The 20,115-nt window shown below is 45.2% G+C and overlaps 2 protein-coding genes across 2 annotated transcripts; one reads left to right on the top strand and one right to left on the bottom strand.

Annotated features, from left to right (window-relative positions):
- Positions 1-16,940: 16,940 nt before the first annotated feature.
- On the top strand, positions 16,941-17,911 carry LOC140904955 (histone H4). Its single transcript, XM_073327343.2, has 2 exons — positions 16,941-17,318; positions 17,514-17,911. Exon 2 carries the CDS (start codon positions 17,600-17,602, stop codon positions 17,909-17,911), a length of 312 nt encoding a protein of 103 aa, XP_073183444.2. The 5' UTR covers positions 16,941-17,318; positions 17,514-17,599.
- Positions 17,885-18,972, bottom strand: LOC140904954 (histone H4). The gene is made up of 2 exons (XM_073327342.2): positions 18,612-18,972; positions 17,885-18,416 (listed from the first exon to the last, which is right to left on the bottom strand). The coding sequence occupies exon 2, from the start codon at positions 18,328-18,330 to the stop codon at positions 18,019-18,021; it is 312 nt and encodes a 103-aa protein (XP_073183443.1). The 5' UTR covers positions 18,331-18,416; positions 18,612-18,972; the 3' UTR covers positions 17,885-18,018.
- Between the last annotated feature and the right edge of the window lie 1,143 nt (positions 18,973-20,115).

The raw sequence follows: 20,115 nt of genomic DNA, 5'->3' as shown, positions 1-20,115 counted from the left end.
GATGTCCAGTCTTTCGAGGTCAGTGGAACTGGAAGTGGACAAGACACTGAAGGTTAATACCTCAAGTGTCTCAGTGCCTCAGCACAGAACAATTCCTTTTGGTATTTCAAGGCATAAAAAAATGCTACTTTGTGAAACTTCATTATATTGTTAGAGGAACACTTCAGAACACAGAATCTCCCTGGACAAAGCCAGGTTAATTGCAGTGAAAGAGGCAGACAGAAGTCAAAAGTCAAAAATCAAAGCCACTTTCTCCTAAAAATTGCAAGCCAGTTTGGGCTTTGTTGGAGGGTGGTTGTCAAGTTTGCCTAAGCCTCCTCTATCAATTCCAGCATGCCACATTTTGGAGGACATAACATTTCTTGAGGTTCCCAAGGAGCAAAAAGAGGTTTTATTCGAAGCTGCAGGTGGGAAGCCAGCTATGTACGCCACTGTAGTACTCAGGCTTGTGGTGAGTGAACTGCACATATATGAGTGGAGTGGCTGGTCAGAAACTCTTACCCTGACCACAGCCCGGCCATGATAAGAGCCATGTGGGCAGATGTGGGGAGCCACAGCGTGGACCCTCCACTTGGCCTAGGCGGAGGACCCGGAGGGCGGGGATACTGGCCGGGGGCTACTCTCAGGCCCCTCACCCAGGGCAATTGGAGGGTCCACTGTGGCTCTCCACAGCTGCCCATGCGCTTCTTATCATGGCCGGGCTGTGGCTCCAAGGCCCTGCCCCTTGGCTGGAGCTGGGTTGGGGTAAGAGCCACCACGCAGGCAGCTGTGGGGAGCCGGCGTGGAGTTATGGACCCACATCTTCACCTGCCTTGGGCCGGGCGGAGGGCCCAGGGGGCGGGGACATGGGCAGGGGGCTGCTTTTGGCCACCCCTGCCCACCCCAGGTGGGAGGGGGGTTGTGTTGCATGTGGCTCCCACAACTGCCCAGGCTCCCCTTCTGGGATCCACTAGCTGCTGACCTGGCCAGGGGTGGGACCTCAGGGGGAAGAGGAGGGGAAGGGGGCAGGGCGATCCTGGCGAAAGGTGGATGGGCCAGGTCTGTCTACTTTCAAAAAGTGAGAAGGCCTTGGCCCCCTGGCCCCTCTTGTTCCAGCGCCACTGGGCGGAGGCGCTGGTGGGTGGGAGGAGCTGATCGATGGGGTCCACCGAACAGCTGATCAATAGTTGGCTGGTGGGTGCTGAGCACCCACTATTTTTTTTTTCTGTTGGTACTCCAGCCCTGGAGCACCCATGGAGTTGGCACCTATGGAGCCTGAAGAGTGCTGCACTATTGTCCTGAACATTGCAAATACAGGAAGCACAATCCTTTGGTATTTGCAGGGCTAGAGCAAGAACTGCAATAACGGGGGACATGATGATTTATTTGAGGACAGATTGCTATGAGACATAATGAAAACCATTTCAAGGTTGTTGGTGGCATTCATATAGCAGCTGTGGATTGCTGAATACTGCTTCTGGGCCTGAGAAATGAGCACTGATGGTGAAGATCATGTCATAATGCAGGTTTAGCACGCCAAGCAGTGGCTGTGGGACTTGCAGATATGAAAGGCCATATTCCTGGATCTGTTTGCCGAGCTCATCACAGCCCTCCAGTGCAGGGAAACCAGAACGAGAGCTGCACTTTCAGTGGAGATGTGAATGGTCATGGATGGAGGATGAAGCTTCCCTGGGGGAGGCTAGCTCCCTCTCCCACCTTTTCTGCCCACAGCCCTGACCGCACGCTACCCCCACTCCACCCCAGGCCCCTCCCCGCTCTGCCCCAGGTCAGCACCCTGAACCCCCACCTGTGGCCGCTGCCCCATCCCTGAGCCCCCTTCTGCACCCAAACTCCCTCCAAAAGCCTGCACCCCAAACCCCCTCCTGTGCCCCAACCCCTTGCCCCAGCCCAGATCCCCCTCCCACATGCAGAACCCCTCATTTCTGGCACCACCCCAGATCCCTCACCTCACCCAGGCCAGAGGCCGTACTCCGTCCCACACCCCAACCTCCTGCCTCATCCCAGAGCCCCCCTCCCATACTCCGAACACCTCTGCCCCACCCCCCCAGCCTGGAGCCCCCTCTTGCACCCCAAACCCCTCATCCCTGGCCCCAACCCAGAGCACCCCCCAGCCAATGTCCTCACCCCCTCCCACACCCCAACCCCCTGCTCCAGCCTGGTGAAAATAAGCGAGTGACTGAGGGTGGGGGAGAGCAAGTGACAGAGGGGGGGATGGAGTGAGTGGAGGCGGAGCCTTGGAGAAAGGGCAAGGCAGCGGGCAGGGCTCATAAAGGGGTAGGGTAGGGGCGGGCGAGGGTGTTCGGTTTTGTGGTGGGGTGATGTACGGCGCATACATCCCTATTCTGGCAGCAGCCCATCTCACCAGAGAGTACATCAATAGAAAGGGCTACTTTTTATGGTTATGCAAATGTTGGTGGATCACTGGGGACATTTCATTGACATCAGTGTGGGTTGATCAGTGAAGGTGTATGATGCTCACATCTTCAGGAAAGCAGGACAGTTCAGAAAGCTAAAAGCTGAAACATTCTTTCCTGACAGGCACCTTTCACTGGTAACATTGCCCTGCCCATAGTGATCCTGAAGGCCTCAGCATACCCCTTGCTCCCCTGCCTCATGAAGCCATAAACCAGCCATCTCACCAGCACCAAGGAAAGATTCAACTACTAGCTCAGTAGATGCAGAATGGCGGGCGAACGTGCTTTTGCAAGTCTGAAAGACTCTGGCAGTGTTTACACAGAAGATTGGAATGCAGTGAGAAAAATATCACAGTGCTTATAACTGCCTGTTGTGTCCTTCATGATATCTATGAGGCAGAGGGGGAAGGGTTGCCTCCAGGGCGGAGGTGGAGCGGCTGTCTGCTGACTTGGAACAGCCAGACACAAGGGCCATTACAAGAGCTCAACACTGAGCTATGAGGCTGAGGGAGACCTTGAAAGAGCACTTTAATGGTCAGCCACATTAATGTGCTATGGCAGAGTGTGCTTAAGCTGGCCCTGAGGTTTTGGGGACTGTTAGGAATTGTGTAGTGCTGCGTGTACATTTATGAATATTACACAGTCTTTTAATGAACCTATAGATTATATGATGTTTGCTGTACATTTATAATTATTATACTGCATGTTGCACTGAACCTATGAGTTCTGTGGTCCTGTAAGATTACAAGTAATGGGAGCATGGAGTGGTGCTAAGCATTCTGCAGCATATGTTGTGACGTAATGAAGTTGAATTTATGTAAAAAAAAAAAAATAGAAATGTATTGCATACCAAAAACAATGCAAAGAAAAAGTGCAATTAAAAATAAAGCAGTACAATACCAACTTCTACAATAAATTAATGGAATAGAACTTTAAAATTAGAAAGGTGGAAACATTCCTGTCTATTTCAGTCCATTTTGGCTACACATATATCAGCTGTGGGTCTCCCAAGTCAGCGTATATGAAGCTGTGGTTGTTCTGGTCTGTCCCTTAGCATAGGGCAGTAGGGGTAGGGATGCAGCCTATGATGCGAAGTGGAATGTTGAGGGGTATCGGGACCTGCTAAGCTGGTGTACTCCAGTGACTGCAGAGGGTGGTGAGGCTGTGGTTGGTGGACCTCTAGGTCAACAAGAATCTGCAGCATTTGTGTTCACTGTCTGAGAAGTTCCATTATGTCCTGGTGCATCTCCCTCTCCTCTTCCTGCTGGGACATGTGGACCTTTCTCCTGTCCACTCTTTCCTTCTGCATTCTGTCTGCCATATTCACCCTCTGATGCACTTCTTTCTCCTTCTCATCAGGGTCAGGCATTCCACAGGAGGGGGTGCCCATCAAGGACACAAAGGCAGCAGCAACAGATAAAACAGACACGTATCGTCATAATGAAAACAGAAAGTTAAGTTTCAGACTTATTCCCATAAAAGTTTTAAATAAGGAATGCTTATTGACACTTCAACTTTGGTGTGCCTCTGCACACCATCCTTCTCCAGCCCCAGCCATCGTCAGAATAGCCCATTAGGGAGAGGGAGCAAAGGGGAAAAAGATGAGGACAGAATTTTTCTGTTGCATGAAACAATAAAATATCAACCCATATTTCCATGGGTATTGTTACCTGAAATTGGGCCAGCTAGTAAGCTTAGGGAGAACTAATGACCCACGAGAGTTTGGCAGAAAGCATCACGTTTATTATACTGATAACTAAGTTCAAAAGAAGTGTGTGTCGGGGGTGTCACAGTCAGACCCGAATACTAATGCTCCCAGGACAGGCACAGCACTGGAGATGTCAGGATTCTTCAAGGTAAGTGTATGAAGGTAAGTCTTCCCGAGGCACAATGGAATGCAACGCAGCAAACCACTGGCCAGGTGGTCCGGGCAAAGGGCCTTCATGGGAGGTACAAGCTTGTGAGTGCACTCCTAAGCATATGGCCCCTTCCCCTTTTAAGGACCTACTGCTCATGGCCTGCAACTAGAGATGACTTGGCCGTGTCCGATTGGTCACACTGCACCTCAGGCAGTGTCCATGCAGTGACCATGCACTGGGGGTGTGAGTGCTGCCTAATTAGAGTCCCAGATGCCTTGTCTACCTGGGAGCTCTTCTGATCTTCCAGCCTTTCAACCAGCCGGTTCATCCCACAAGCATTCCAGGAGGGAAGGGGAGGGGGAAAGCCACTTCACAGGTATTCAAAGAGGGAGAGGAGACAAAAGGTGGGGGAGGGGCAGGGAGTGTAACAGACCTTTTGAGCATACAGGTTATACAGAGCAGAGTCATACAGAGCATCCAGATCACTGCTGATCCTTCAACAGGTATGAGTACAGGGCAATGGCACCACGTATGGGCACTATTGCATCCGATGAAGTGAGCTGTAGCTCACAAAAGCTCATGCTCAAATAAATTGGTTAGTCTCTAAGGTGCCACAAGTCCTCCTTTTCTTTTTGAGGATACAGTCTAACACGGCTGCTACTCTGAAACCTGTTTTCCACAGTTGGTGATGATTTAGCTGATATCTCACTCCTGAGGGTAACAAAGGCACAGAGACCACAGCTGCTGCTCGAGTTCTGGACAGCCCAGGCCTCTATGCCACAAGCCAGTTTACTTCAATGGTGCATGCCAAGTTATTGCAGAGTGGTGTGGGAAAGTGCCTGATCATGGAGGACGAAATAAGGCAGCCATCTCTAGAAAAGCTTCAGAAGAGGATTGCAAAGTACGTCCATGGAAGTTCCATTGAGGTCTTGCAGGAGGATACAAGGGATAAGTACATAAACTGCCATGCATGCCCCCGCTCCCAACCTAACCCTACAGGGGAATGAAAAGCAGATAACAACACTACCTCTGTTTGTTGTACCTCTGTGTCTTCTCATACAAGTAAAACCATGAAAAGGGTTTTACAGGGATCCCCTAAGTCAGATATATGCCTAGTAATTCACTGAAGGATGAGATGTGAGTTCTCTAGAGCCAGTAGCCTGCTAGTCATCATAATCACTTTTCTTTTTGCAAAATGTATGTACGCATACTACTTAAAGAGTTATGTTTCTGTGCTGAAAATTATGTTCTTAAGGCAGGTAACCAATATGTGACATGTCTTAAACAAGTTCCTTTCAAGCAGGAGGTAACAGATACTTTTATGACAGATTTCAGAGCAGCAGCCGTGTTATTCTGTATTCGCAAAAAGAAAAGGAGTACTAATGGCACCTTAGAGACTAACCAATTACTCCACAAGTCCTCCTTTTCTTTTTGTGAATACAGACTAACATGGCTGCTACTCTGAAACCTGTCATTATGCAAGGCACTGAATTTAGCCATGTAGAGTGGAAATCTAAATTTGTTAGTCTCTTAGATGCTTTTATCTATGTCTGGTCATGTCTGTATTGGCATTACATGTCTCACAATGGATGCTGGTTTGCATACTGAGACACATGCTAATCAAGAGATTGCAAAATCTTTAAGAGAAGACATTTACAGAAAGAAATAAACAACAGAAGGGGATCCTGTTTATGAGTAAAGACAATGGATTGTTAGGGTATATGTAGGCGTGTAGAGGTACACCTTCGATCCTTCCCCCAGGATGAAAGCTAACTGTGTCTTTCTTATGAAAAGACGGTCACAGCCAAGCCTGGCTGTAAAATGCTAGAAGGACTTAGTCTATAAGACATGAAAACATCAAGTTAAGTAAATCTTGGTTCTAGAATGTGTCTTATTATTTTACTTTATATGTAACCATTTGTTTCCACTTGAATCTCTGTACATTGTTAAATAAACTTTTAGTTGTTTTTGCTATAAGCATATCTAAATGCGGTGATCTGAAGGGAACTGAGCAAGCTGGGATTTACGGTCTCTTTGGAAGCAGCAAATCTATGACTACTGTGAGTGTCCAGTGGAACAAGGACTAGACACTCCAGGAAGGTACTCAGAGGGCTTGCGGGTTGGAGAGTGACTATTGCCACCCTGTAGTGAGAAAGCAGGGCCTGCATAGACCTAGGGGGGAGTGCTTGTGTTACCCGTTGCTGGTGGAGTTCGGGAGATGATCTATGGCAGGCACAGATAAGGCTTTCTCATGTGAAGGGCAGGGGGTAGTGAGATGCTTCACAACTCTGGGTACCTGTGGGGAGCATCGTCACACCACAACCTGAAATAATGTAAAACACATTTCTACCAGTGGTTTGTTTTGCTATCTTTCCCTGCAGAGCACCCCCACTCCCCAAAAGCCCTTGCCAGATTAATTGTGCTATATAACGTACAAGAGTCACTTGCCATTGCCTTGCTCAGAAACAGGAAACCTGGCACACAGCAGCCAGCAAACAGAAAAGAGTAAGGATGAAATGGAATGGAAGGGCAGATAGTAGTTCCAGTTTCTGCTTCACTGTAACTTAGAGTGAAGGGGTAGACACTTGTTTCTTGGAACAAAAACCATAAATAAATAAATAAATAAAATTAAAATTAAAATTAAAATAATGTATCATTGTCTTTCTTTCCAGGTCTGTCAAACCAGGGAAGGACAGACTTTCTCTGAGGAGGCCCCTCATGGTGAGACAAAGTCTGCTGAATCTTTGCAACAGCAGAAAAAGATCCAGAATGACCTGCTGCAGGATGCGCAAAAGGAATTTATCAGCTGGTTAAAGCAGTGTCCAAGTCCTAAGTTCCAGAACATGGGGCAGTGGGCGGCCCTGAAAAAGAAGTGCTGGAAAGCAGGGCAGTGGGAAGCCCTGGGAGGGAGCAAAAGAGAGCAGGCATTGATTCCCTGGAGAGTCCCTCCCATCCTCACCTCCCACTACCTGTTCCTGGTTCCTGCTCCCATGAAGGGATCCGTTGTTTGGGTGTCTACACTATCTGGTTCCTGACATCACCAAGATCCAGCTCCAGCTCTGTCCTATGTTCCTGGTGACTCCAGTCCCCATGCTCCTCTGCCCAGTCCTAGTGGCAGTATCCCTGGCTCCCTCTGTGCTCTCCTGCTACGGAGGGCTCCCTGCCTGGGCCTGGCATTAGAAACTGCTGGCTCAGAGGCTGCTCTGCAGACAGGGACAGAAAGGACATACGTGGCCCAGGACCAGAAATACTGGAATACTCTGAGTCTGCAAAAAAGTGCTAGAACAGCATTCCAGAGCATTCCAGCAAAACTTGAGAACTGGGTTGAACAAGCTTTTTGAACTGGACCTGAAAAAACAGGATGCAAAAGGGAAGATGCTGGACTGGAAAGAAAAAAATGGTGGCAGATTCTCTACAGCATTATTGGGAGATGAGGTGAAAAGACTGGGAAATGAAAGAAAGAGTCAGAAGTGCATGTCTGGGAGACTCTTTGGTACGCTTGTCTCCAATCCTGGATTCCTCTGAACCCAGGGCCAGTCACAGCAAGTCACTGCCATGTACTGCAACTTGTTGAGAACATGGGGCGGGTGGAGGGGGTTGAGCCACTTCATGTATAATGGAGGTGCACGTGGTCAGTTGTGCCGTACCTTCACAGGGGAAAGAGAACAGGCATGTGACAACATGTAATTCCATGAAGTTTGACATTACACTTTAATTTTCTGGTTTTTGCACTTTGTTTCCATTTATGTTTCTGAGGTTTGTTGAGTGTTGGTTGTTTTGTTTAGGGTTAGCATAGTTTTGGAATTGCACCTGTCAGGTGGAGGGTTCCCAGGGTTGGGGAAAGGGGCCCCAGCCATACTCTTGTGCAGAAATACCAACCCTTCCTCCTAAGTGGGTCAGAGTTAACAAGCACCCCACTTTTACCTAACCCAGGGAAAGCCAGGATAAGACGCAGATCAGGATACCTAGGAGTGCTTATACACTCTCCCTTGCCCCTGGCACAGCATACAGCAAAACAGTCCCCGCCCCCCCATGCCTGGCTAGACACACATACACGCTCTGTGCCAAACTAGTGCAATCCCCTTCCCTCTTTGGGTCAGTCCAAGCTGTCTGTGTGCTTTTGACTGGTAATGGTGTGTGGTATGAGTTCAGGATCTGTTACGTGGTCTTAGCTCCTGTCAACTCCAGCTGTGGGTTTATCAGGAGTCCCCTTTTGTCAGCAGCTGGCTCGCCTCCAAGCAGCTCTTGCTTTGCCCTAGTTTAGGGCTCCAGCCTCCTGCCCTGCTAAATTGTCTCCTTTTTCAATTTTCCTGGCCATGCCCTGTCCCGCCCCTTCCCACTCTCCTTACCCCATCACTTATTGTCTCAATTCCTCCCTGCCTCAGAGTTAATTCTGTGTATTTGAGTGGGACTTCTCCCCAGCCAATTAGGTTTGTGCAGAGTAGTAGAAATTCATGGGCTGGGAGGGGAAAGACAGGAAGGGGGAGGATCTCTGGCTAGTTCCTCAACTTGTTCTGCTTTCTTGCATTTGCACTTTAGTTTTTGGCAGATGGACCATCTGTGTTAAAAACTTTCAATAAACAAGTTTGGACAACAGTCTTTTGCTTTGTATGCTCCAAAGAATAACACTGAAAACATTCACATCTAAATGAACATTTTTAACTGAAGTCTTAGATTTAAAATGAATACAAATGGCATAGGACCAGCTCAATACAGTAATTATGATTCCCCGTTCTACCACCCCCTGTTAATTAATATGAAATAAATGAATAAAAAAATAATAATTTACTGAAAGTCTGACATTATTTCAGGGACATTGCCCACCTTCACAGCACAGCAATAATTGCCTAGTAAACATCCACCATTACAGAACCGACAGTTGACTTGCCAACATCACACTAATTGCCCACAGATCTGTCACCAGTCAGGGTAACCAGGTTCTAAAGGGAAATAGCAAATTGCTTCTGGACCACTATTGGCTTTCTCATCCTCAAGTCCAGGGACTGGAGTTAGCTTCTCACACAGCTCCAGGAACACGACCTACTCACATGAAAGTTCTGGGCTCAGTGCTGATTATTCCAGGTCTGCATGACAATATAGTACCACCATTCTGTGACTGTGGGCTTACTCTCAAACCACCACTTGGCATTGGGGGATTCATCCACTATTAGATACCACATTTGCTGTCTTCACTCCTCCAATTCATGCAAGCAGCTTGTGTGATCTCCTTAAGAAATCTTTCTAGTGATGCCAAGTCCCTGCCAACACATATGTCTCAGGCCCTGGCTTTTCATTCTCTTGCCAGGTGATAGTTGCATTAATGTAAACATTCAATACAGGGCATTGCTTTGAGTTGAATCCATGTCTTGACACATGTTGCAATGAAGGCCTCGGACAGATATCTGGAACGTGTGCAGCTGGAACTGGTTTACCTTCATGAGTTGCTGGTTTCATAGTATTTCTGCCCAAGATCCCCAGATGTGACAGATAGGGTCTCCTACAATACACTGTGAAACCATCCATAGAGTGTCACAGTTTAATACATTACTTTAGGTCTTTAGTTCCTGGTTTTCAGAACGTAAGTATGTACATTCACTTAAAGTCTGTAAGGGCACCAGGAAATGCTGGGCAATTTTAACCATGCTAACAAAGTTTTGTGGTCTAAATTAAGGATATTACAATAGCTGCATTGGGCAAAAGCAGGGTGGATAAAAATTGATGATTTTTTTAAAAATACAATATTTGTTTTAATTTAAATCAGATTTTTTTATTTTGCTATTTAAATTATAGTAAGGTTTTTTGTTTGTTTGTTTGTTTGTTTATTTTTAAAAGTAAACCTGATTAAAATGAGTAAATACAAGGAGGAAGGGAATGACATCAATAAGTTTGAAAGGCAGCCTAAGTAACTTAGGAGACTATCTCATTCAGGAGCAGTGGAAGCACCCTGAAAGTGGGGGAGGCCACAGATACCTGAATGATGGCCCTGCCCCTTCCCTTGCTGTAGCTCCCCCCAGGTCCTGCCCCCGCAACACCCCTTCTCTCTGAGCCTCTGCCCTTGCATTGCCCCTTCCACTCCAAGGCCCCACCCTCACACCACCCCTCTCCCTGAGACCCAGCTCCGGCACCACCCCTTCCCCCCAAGATCCCGCCCCCGCTTGCTCCTCTCTGGACCTTCTCCCCATCACTCACCCCTACAGCTGATAAAAAGTTGGAGGGCACTGTCCCTTCCCTCTGCTCCTCTTCCCCACCCCGTGCCCCCCACATTCTGTCACCCCTGGTCTCATTTTCAAGAGACTTAGGCAAGTAAGAATTTAAGCTCCTGACACTTTCCCAGGCTGATCTGAGATAATCAGCTACATTCACTGACTGCAGTTAATCCTCCTTGTAATAAATCATTTAGTTGTAAATGTGAAACATGTTTTGTTAAGAAATATTTATGTATCCAAAACATTTTAAGTTATTTTATTTAATAAAAATAAATTTTATCTGCTGTTTTGGGTGTTTAATTCAATTCCAGTTACCATCTTATTGCAGCTTAACACAAAACATGAGCAGAAAAGTAATTATCTAGTAAATAAGCAATATATCATTCACAGTTTTCTAGCACACTAAAAGTGCACAATTAATAAGAATCTGAAAATATTAAGCTGTATAATTGCTTAAATAAATGCATATAGTTATATAGTGTACCCTCCTATGTAGCAAAAAGATGTACCAAGTCTAGTGTACGGGCTCTATTTAGTTGTCAATCAGCATGTTGTAATGGTTATATCAGCCAATAATAACTGAAGTATAAATGGAAAAGTTGATTAAAATTGATTACTTAAATCAAAGCTTTGCCTTCGATGATTTAAATCACCTTGTTTTAAATCAATCCATTATGGGCAAAAGACTGTAAACGATAGATAAGATTATTTTTAGGCTGAATATTCTTATGATTCATTAGGCCAATGAGGACTGAAATGGGCTTTCTTATCCTTAACCACTGTGGTGGTGTACTGGACCAGGCCTCAGGACAGCTGAGTTTTATTTCTGGCTCGACTGGTGGCTTTCTGGGCGAGCCTGGGCAATTCATTTTGGGCTTGATCGAGAAAGGGACTTTGATGTCTGACTGGAACTTTAGACTCCCAAATCCAATATTTAGGTCCCACTGAGTTCTTCAAGATTCCTCTTCAGCAGCTGTCTAACCCAGGAGGTGCCAAAATTTCTACTGGTAAAGTCTCCATGCTGGTTAATTTTTTTCTCAGTGGGCATGCACAAAGCCACCTAAATCCTGATGTCACTGAACTGCTCATACCTAAGTCCCAGCAGGATTCACAGATTAGGCATTCTGCCACCTGTTTTGCTTGTGTGGCCCAATCCAGTAGACATGCTCTGAATTGAACCAATCTGCACAAAGGACAGCTAGGATGTGATGCTGCTCTCCACTGATAGGCAAGTGGTTATAACATTCACCTGGGATATGGGAGACTGAGGTTCTAATTCCTGATCCAAATCTGGCAGAGTGGGAATTCCAGTCTGCATTTCCCACATCCCAAGTGAATGCTCCAACCAGTGGCCTGCTGGTGGTGAAGAGTACCATCATCTCCACCTCAATTTTTCATAAGAAAAGGCTGGTGTGGTTTAGGTGCCTAACTCCAGGAAAGGGTTCATGTCTGTGAATTTCAAGTGGAGAGGAACCTCCCTACAGACTGGAGTTGTAGACTAACTCTCTGAAAGAAGCAGGGTTTAGGACATACCCTTCTCCTATGCATTTCCTACTGGCTAGTTTAGGCAGTTCCCAACTCAGCAGCTGGCTTCTGTGAATCTCATTAGGCATCAGGATACCTAAAAGTTAGGTTTTGCAATGCTGGTAATTGTAATAGTAACCATTGTCAAGTGTCTCACAGATTCATCGACTTTAAAGCCAAAAGTGACCATTGTGACTGTCTAGTCTGACCTCCTGTATGTTATATGCCACATGACTCCCCTGTAATAATTTATGTTTCAATAGTCAGGGCTGGCCTTACCATGAGGCGAACTGAGGCGGCTGCCTCAGGTGCCAGATTGTGGAGGGGCGCCACTAGGACCCAGAGTTTCAAAGTTTTGGCCCAAGCGAGGGGAAAAGGGCTCCCCGCTTCAGGTGCCAAAATGTTGTGGGCCGGCCCTGGCTATGCTTGAACTACAGCATACAGTTTAGGAAAATATATCAATCAGTCAATCTTGATTTAAAATTTTCCAGTGATGGAGAAGCCACTGAAACCCTGGTCAAGTTGTTCCAATGACTAATTGCCTTTACTGTTACAGATGTGCACCTTATTTCTAGTTTGAATTAGTCTAGTTTCATCAACTTCCTGATTGAAGCACTCTCTATTATCACATTTCTGATCCCCATTTAGGTATTAATAGACAGTTATCAAGTCACTTCTTAACCTTGTCTTTGACAGGCTAAAGAGTCTTTCAACTATAAGACATGTTTTCCAATCCTTTAATCATTCTTGTGGTTCTTCTCTGAACCCTCTCCAATTTATCAACATCCATTTTGAAGGGACCATTCAAGGTAGAATGGCCCATTAAACACCTCTACTGTCATAGGACAAAAATAGGGGGGTAGTGGGTTACAGATTGTTGTAATAAGCCATAAATTCAGTGTCTTTGTTCAGTCCTTGAGATTTTTAGTGTCTAGCAGAATTATGAATTTAAGCTCCCAGGCTCATCTTTTGAAAGTGTTGTGCAGTTTTCCTTGTCTGCCTATAGGTTGACTGTGGGGTAACTATCATAGTGCCTTAGGGAGGATGGCTTCAGCTGGTTGAGCTCCAAAAACCTTGTGGGCCTTGGTGCCACTGGATGACTTGCACCATTGTAGCTTCACAGCTAACTGAACACAGTATTCCAATAGTGGTCACACCAGTGCCAAATACAGAGGTAATATAACCTCAGCTCCTACTTGACATTCCCCTGTTTATATATCCAAGGATTGTATTATCCCCTTTGGCCACGGAATCTCACTAGTAGTAAGAGCTTAAATTCCCTTACAATATTTTTTGAAGCGCTCCCCTCCCCGATGCCCCATTTGGACCTCCAGGTTTTAGCCCCTGCAGAGTGGGGTGGGGATGGGGAGGGTGTGTCTCAGGGCTTTAGGCCCACGGGGGCACGCCAGGGCTCGGGGCTTCAGCCCTGTGGGAGGCACTGGGGCTCGGGGCATCTGCCATGCAGATTTGAAATATTTACTGGCGCTCCACTCAAGGTAGCTCCAGCTAAATTTAAGCCCTGCTAGGAGCTCATGTTCAGCTGACTATCCACCATGACCCCCAAGTCTTTTTCACAGTCATTGATTCCCAGAATAGATGTATGTTTGTAGATGTATGACTTTATATTTGAACATATTGAAATACATATTGTTTGCCTGTGGTGAACTTACCAAGAGATCAAGTTTGTTCTGTATGAGTGTCCTGTCCTTTTAATTATTTCCATTCCCCCAATCTTTGTGTCATCTGCAACCTTCATCATTAATGTTTTTATTCCAGGTTACTGATAAAAATGTTAAATAGTGTATGGCCAAGAACGAATCCCTGCAAGACTCCACTGGAACCACAGCCACGCAACAACGATTCTCCATTTATAATTATATTTTCAGGCCTATCTATTAAAATTTTTTTAATTGAGTGAATGATTTTATACTGTTCTAGTTTATAAATTAAGATATCATGTGGTACAGAAGTCTAAATATATTACAGCAACACTGTTATGAATAGCATGATCAAAGAGACAAACTGAACGTTGAAGCTGTAGATCCATAGTACAATGTTTGATCTGGAAATGTAATCTAAAAATCACAAATAAATCATTATCTCCCTTAATTTCCTCCTTTGTAAAAAACCTGTACATTGTATTCTAAAAGTAATTTAATACCTCATTTATGCCCCAAACCATGTGTGTGTGTATATATATATCAATTTTTTTTCTCAGGTTAGAATTCCTGAAATAGATTTTGTTCTGATCCTAGTGTGCATATATTTCAATAGGCTTTTATTGTATTGTTACCACTTTTGAACTAAGTAGATAGCCAAAATTGGGGTATGGTGGGATGTTCCAGCTGTGAGGAGAAATTGATAATATAGCCATTTTCTTTGATGCAATCTTCTTTATTTACAAAATTATACATACAGTCCTGTTTCCTCAATCACAGGAGCAATCAAAAAGCAAGAGAGAGTGTGCTGACTTTTCCAAACCTGACTTTTCAGCCAGCACTCTGCTTAAACAGCTTTCTGTCTTTTAGCTTTGTCTCAGGGCCACATTACCAACATTTCTGTCTAACAGCAACACTAACTGCCTTTCTGACTCTGTGTCCTGAATGCATCTCATCCCCCCTCTTTCCCCAAACACACATACACAGTTACCCAAACAATGCTCAGATAAAGCCCTCTGCCATCATGATTAACAATCCTGGGTGGACTGGGTGATGGTGGTGAGCTGCTTAACTATCTCTCACCACTATCTTGTGGTAACTCACATCCATAACAAGGTTAAACAAAACATACAAAAACTCATCCCTCCTAAGCTTTGTCCATCCTCCCAAAGAGGCTGAAAATGAGGACACAACAACAAATCCTAACCAGGAAAAAATGAAATAGTTCAACAAATTATATTAATTATGTACTATTAACTATTTACAGTGTCAGGATGTTTTCACAAAAACAACGAGGAGTCCGGTGGCACCTTAAAGACTAACAGACTTAAAGACTTCACACAACTAAGCCAAATTAATTTTTTTTTTCATCCAAATCTTTTTGGATTTTTTTCTTTCAATCAGTGTAAAGAGGCCTCTTTCAATGAGCCCCTAAGGAACCCCTGTTGTTTCTGTGGAATTTGCTGAGTGATATATACTGTGCCCATTTTGTTCTAATTGGGAACTCATTTATGTTACAGTATTATCACATAATAATAAGTGAAGAGACATAATTCTGATTCTATGACATTATACAGTACAATAAAACAAATAAATTCTTAAATTCATTCTCTATTGTTGCCCCAATTAGATTGTATACATAAAGAAAATACGTATATGTTTTAGAAGTCAAAGCTAGTTTGCTCCTATATTGACCTATGAATCAGTCACACTTTGTATTGCTCTTCTGTGATCAGAAATTTAAAGAAAATATTTTCATTTATATGCATAATGAGATAATTTAAATGAACCTGGGAGACTTTGTGGTTTCTGGAATCTGTTCAATTAAATTAACACATTTACATCTTTGACCATGTAATTATTTTGTGCAACACTTTATTTTTTTCCTGATATTAATTTATGTTGAGATTAAGTTAAAGTTGAGAATATTAATCCATAACATTTTATAAAATATTTAAGAACATATTTTCATCATTAATTTTATTGTCTATGGCCTTAATATTTTAAATAGCCTTGTAGTGCCTAGTAGTATGCAACTATGATCATGTATTAATCATAAGAAAAAGAATAAACTTTTTAGTTAAAAGATTAGTTAGTGAACATGAGGGAAGATGTTCTATGGGAAAGATGCCATTTTTTTTACTAAACAATATGTTGACCAAATGTCCTGATAAAATTGCACAAAGTATGAAAAATGAAGATTCTTATGGCACCAAATTAAGTTCTCTTTTGGAAGAGACAGAAAAAAACAGTCTCACTAGTTCTACTTCTGATCTGTAAGTGATTTCTTCTCCTTTGGCCTTGACTAAAAACCTCCCTTCTCTTATTTCAGTTTCCCCTCTATTAAATGGGAGGGTCCTGTTTGTCTACTGATCTCACCACCATTTTGCCAAAATAAAGTAGTAAAAGTTTGCAACCATCTAAAAAGTACTGTATATGTGTGAAATGTTGTTAATATGGTTATGCACGATCATACTTCTGGGCATTATATGAATCTAAAGTGACCCACCTGATATTTACCTAACAGTGAAATATTATCTCTGTCCAGCAGCCGTCTGTACAGATGTTTAGATTGAAAGTTTCTGTGTTGAGCCAGGGAAGGAATTGTGGATAATGGTCTAAATTTCATTGTTGCAAATACCCAGGGATTACAAAATACACACTCCTGTTTCACTTGGTAAGTGTTCAGTCAAGAGCTAACTTTGGAACTATCCTTTTGAGTATTAATTATTATTATTATTATTATTATTAATCCTAGTAACTTGAGTCTTGAGCCAGAATGCAGAGACTTCCTTCTTCACTCCTCTCATCTCCCCCCAGCACTAACACTCGCCATTTCTTCCATGCATCTAGCATGTTCTCTGAGTCTGGCTCCTGTGAAATCAAAAACTTGTTTGTCCGTGATAGAAAATGGTAACATTCTGAATAATGGTAGAAATAATGGTGTTCTGTATTCTTGTCAATAAGTATGATAGACACTTAAACTGAAACAAATATGTTAGGGTAGTAAAGATTATCAATTAAAAAAACCCTGAAACAGCTAGGAACCATTGAAAATCTTGCCAGAAACAGACAGGAGTGGAGGAGCTTCCCGATGCCCTAAGTAATGGGTCCCAACTAACTAACTCTCTCTTGCGTCTCCTGCCGTAATGGTGAGGGATGTTCAGGGCTCAGAAACAAATCTGTGGTTTCCCGAGCGATCGCGTTTGCAGCGATTCACAGCCATGCTCACAATGTCATACATTGCACAAATAAACAACCAAAGCAGAAACGTTCAATCACAGTGAAACGAAGGAAAGAAGAGCGGGCACCGTGCCCCGCTCCCGCCCGGGCCCGCTTTGCCGCATTGTCTGGCTCGCAGAGCAGCGCCCCCGCCCAGTCCCCCACCCCGACTCAAGCTGTAGAAAATGGCGGCGAAGGGTAGAGACGGGCCAAGGAGAGAAGGCATGTGTCAGGAAACCTGATTGGTCAGATTTTGCCGCAGCCCACAAATCCTCGAAACCCAGAGAGGGGCGTTTTCAACCCCAAACAGCCGCCGACGCGCGACCCTCGCCCGGCAGACGCACCAGAAGGGCACCGAGACTAGCGGCAACGGAGTTTGAAAGCGGCCGTTGTTTTAAGCCAGGGGCGCGGAGGACTCCACTCTCATTCCTGGAGGTAGCGCTTGATAAGGAGTTTCCGCATCCTACCTGGGGGTGAGGCAGGGTTCTAGGAAGCCGTTGGGGGGAGGGCCCGTATTTATCTTACGAGAAAGCCTCGGGGGGTGTAACTGTCGCAGGGAACAGACCCCTGCGGGTGCGGGAGGGGGAGGGGGAGAGAGGCGAGCGGAGAGCCCACCCTTTTTCTTTTCAGTTCTCAATCAGGTCGTCCCGCAGACACTATACCGAGACTTCGCTCCGCGTCCAGGGAGTCGGTGGGCTTGTGGCTGTGATTTTACCATGTCCGGTCGCGGTAAGGGGGGTAAAGGCTTGGGGAAGGGAGGTGCCAAGCGCCATCGTAAAGTGCTTCGGGATAACATCCAAGGTATTACTAAGCCAGCTATTCGTCGCTTGGCTCGTCGCGGGGGGGTGAAGCGTATTTCGGGGTTGATTTACGAAGAGACCCGGGGAGTGCTGAAGGTGTTCTTGGAGAACGTGATCCGCGATGCTGTCACTTACACTGAACATGCCAAGCGAAAGACCGTAACGGCCATGGATGTGGTTTATGCTCTGAAGCGCCAGGGTCGTACTCTCTATGGTTTTTCATGTTAAGTTTTCACATCACAGCATAAGAACACAAGAATCATAGCTCTTATTGTGAAAAAGTGGGTGGCTCTTAAAAGAGCCTTTGTGTTGCCCTGTTGACTTTAGGGACCCGCTTAGCCGCCAAAACCATAGAGAGTACGACCCTGGCGCTTCAGAGCATAAACCACATCCATGGCCGTTACGGTCTTTCGCTTGGCATGTTCAGTGTAAGTGACAGCATCGCGGATCACGTTCTCCAAGAACACCTTCAGCACTCCCCGGGTCTCTTCGTAAATCAACCCCGAAATACGCTTCACCCCCCCGCGACGAGCCAAGCGACGAATAGCTGGCTTAGTAATACCTTGGATGTTATCCCGAAGCACTTTACGATGGCGCTTGGCACCTCCCTTCCCCAAGCCTTTACCCCCCTTACCGCGACCGGACATGGTAAAATCACAGCCACAAGCCCACCGACTCCCTGGACGCGGAGCGAAGTCTCGGTATAGTGTCTGCGGGACGACCTGATTGAGAACTGAAAAGAAAAAGGGTGGGCTCTCCGCTCGCCTCTCTCCCCCTCCCCCTCCCGCACCCGCAGGGGTCTGTTCCCTGCGACAGTTACACCCCCCGAGGCTTTCTCGTAAGATAAATACGGGCCCTCCCCCCAACGGCTTCCTAGAACCCTGCCTCACCCCCAGGTAGGATGCGGAAACTCCTTATCAAGCGCTACCTCCAGGAATGAGAGTGGAGTCCTCCGCGCCCCTGGCTTAAAACAACGGCCGCTTTCAAACTCCGTTGCCGCTAGTCTCGGTGCCCTTCTGGTGCGTCTGCCGGGCGAGGGTCGCGCGTCGGCGGCTGTTTGGGGTTGAAAACGCCCCTCTCTGGGTTTCGAGGATTTGTGGGCTGCGGCAAAATCTGACCAATCAGGTTTCCTGACACATGCCTTCTCTCCTTGGCCCGTCTCTACCCTTCGCCGCCATTTTCTACAGCTTGAGTCGGGGTGGGGGACTGGGCGGGGGCGCTGCTCTGCGAGCCAGACAATGCGGCAAAGCGGGCCCGGGCGGGAGCGGGGCACGGTGCCCGCTCTTCTTTCCTTCGTTTCACTGTGATTGAACGTTTCTGCTTTGGTTGTTTTTGTAAATAAAAACATATTTTTGCATAATTATGAGATGATGAGCGTTGCTGTGAATAATCACTGGGAAATGAAATTATTTGGAAAACTAAAGTCCGTTTACTTTCCAGCGACTCTGAGAAATCAAAGCTGTAAATTGAAAGTGGAAACAATTTCCTACCCCCCTGGTTGGAAGGGGCAATCACTCCAGGTTCTGACATGATATTAAAATTATCTATGAAGTCCTCTTCATGGTAACAGTATAACAATTATTTACGAACCTTTAGACCATTGAGAAACTTGGGTGAAAATGAAATTGTGAAATAAAGAGCTAAGGAACATATCAGCCATTTCCAATTTGGCCTCTGCTGCCATCTACTGGCTGTTCCAATTACTTAGTTTAAATCGTGGAGATTTCTAATAAGGCGTCTTTCTGTTTTCACTTCTAATATTTTCTCGTTGTCAATAGTAGGATTACCTATGTGTTGAATACTGGAATGTTTTTCCCATCAAGAGAAAGGGAAAAGAAGGACATAGAAACTCAGGGTATGATTTGTTTAAAATATATGAAATATAAAAATATGGCTATAGACGTGATTCCCTTGTTTGAAATATGTATACATTTTGATGTGTGTTCAACATACTCACCAATTTACTGCAACAAAACAGTGTCAATATATTTCGTGCTAGACCTTATTTGTTAAAGAAATAAAATCTGTGTGGATGGTGGTGGGGGAAGATTGCAACTGCTAGTTTCTCTTAATTTCTCAAATAAAAAATGATAGATGTGGCACATGAAATGAAATTTCACAGTATTAGCATGTTATGTACTTGAAATGCACCCATCAAAAATGCTCAGCTCTTAAGTTTACATCCACATTTTTTCTCTCTCATTTAATTGCACTATTTTTGATAAAAAGAAAAGGAGTACTTGGGGCACCTTAGAGACTAACCAATTTATTTGAGCATGAGCTTTCGTGAGCTACAGCTTACTTCATCGGCTGCATACCGTGGAAACTGTCCACGGTATGCATCCGATGAAGTGAGCTGTAGCTCACGAAAGCTCATGCTCAAATAAATTGGTTAGTCTCTAAGGTGCCACAAGTACTCCTTTTCTTTTTGC

Source organism: Lepidochelys kempii, chromosome 1 (genome assembly GCF_965140285.1).
Source record: "Lepidochelys kempii isolate rLepKem1 chromosome 1, rLepKem1.hap1, whole genome shotgun sequence".
NCBI classification, from domain to species: domain Eukaryota; kingdom Metazoa; phylum Chordata; order Testudines; family Cheloniidae; genus Lepidochelys; species Lepidochelys kempii.
This window is presented reverse-complemented; position numbering and strand designations above follow the sequence as displayed.

Excerpts from the sequence above, each read along its gene's own strand:
- LOC140904955 (XM_073327343.2), top strand. The coding sequence starts at position 17,600 with ATGTCCGGTCGCGGTAAGGGGGGTAAAGGCTTGGGGAAGGGAGGTGCC.
- LOC140904954 (XM_073327342.2), bottom strand. The coding sequence starts at position 18,330 with ATGTCCGGTCGCGGTAAGGGGGGTAAAGGCTTGGGGAAGGGAGGTGCC.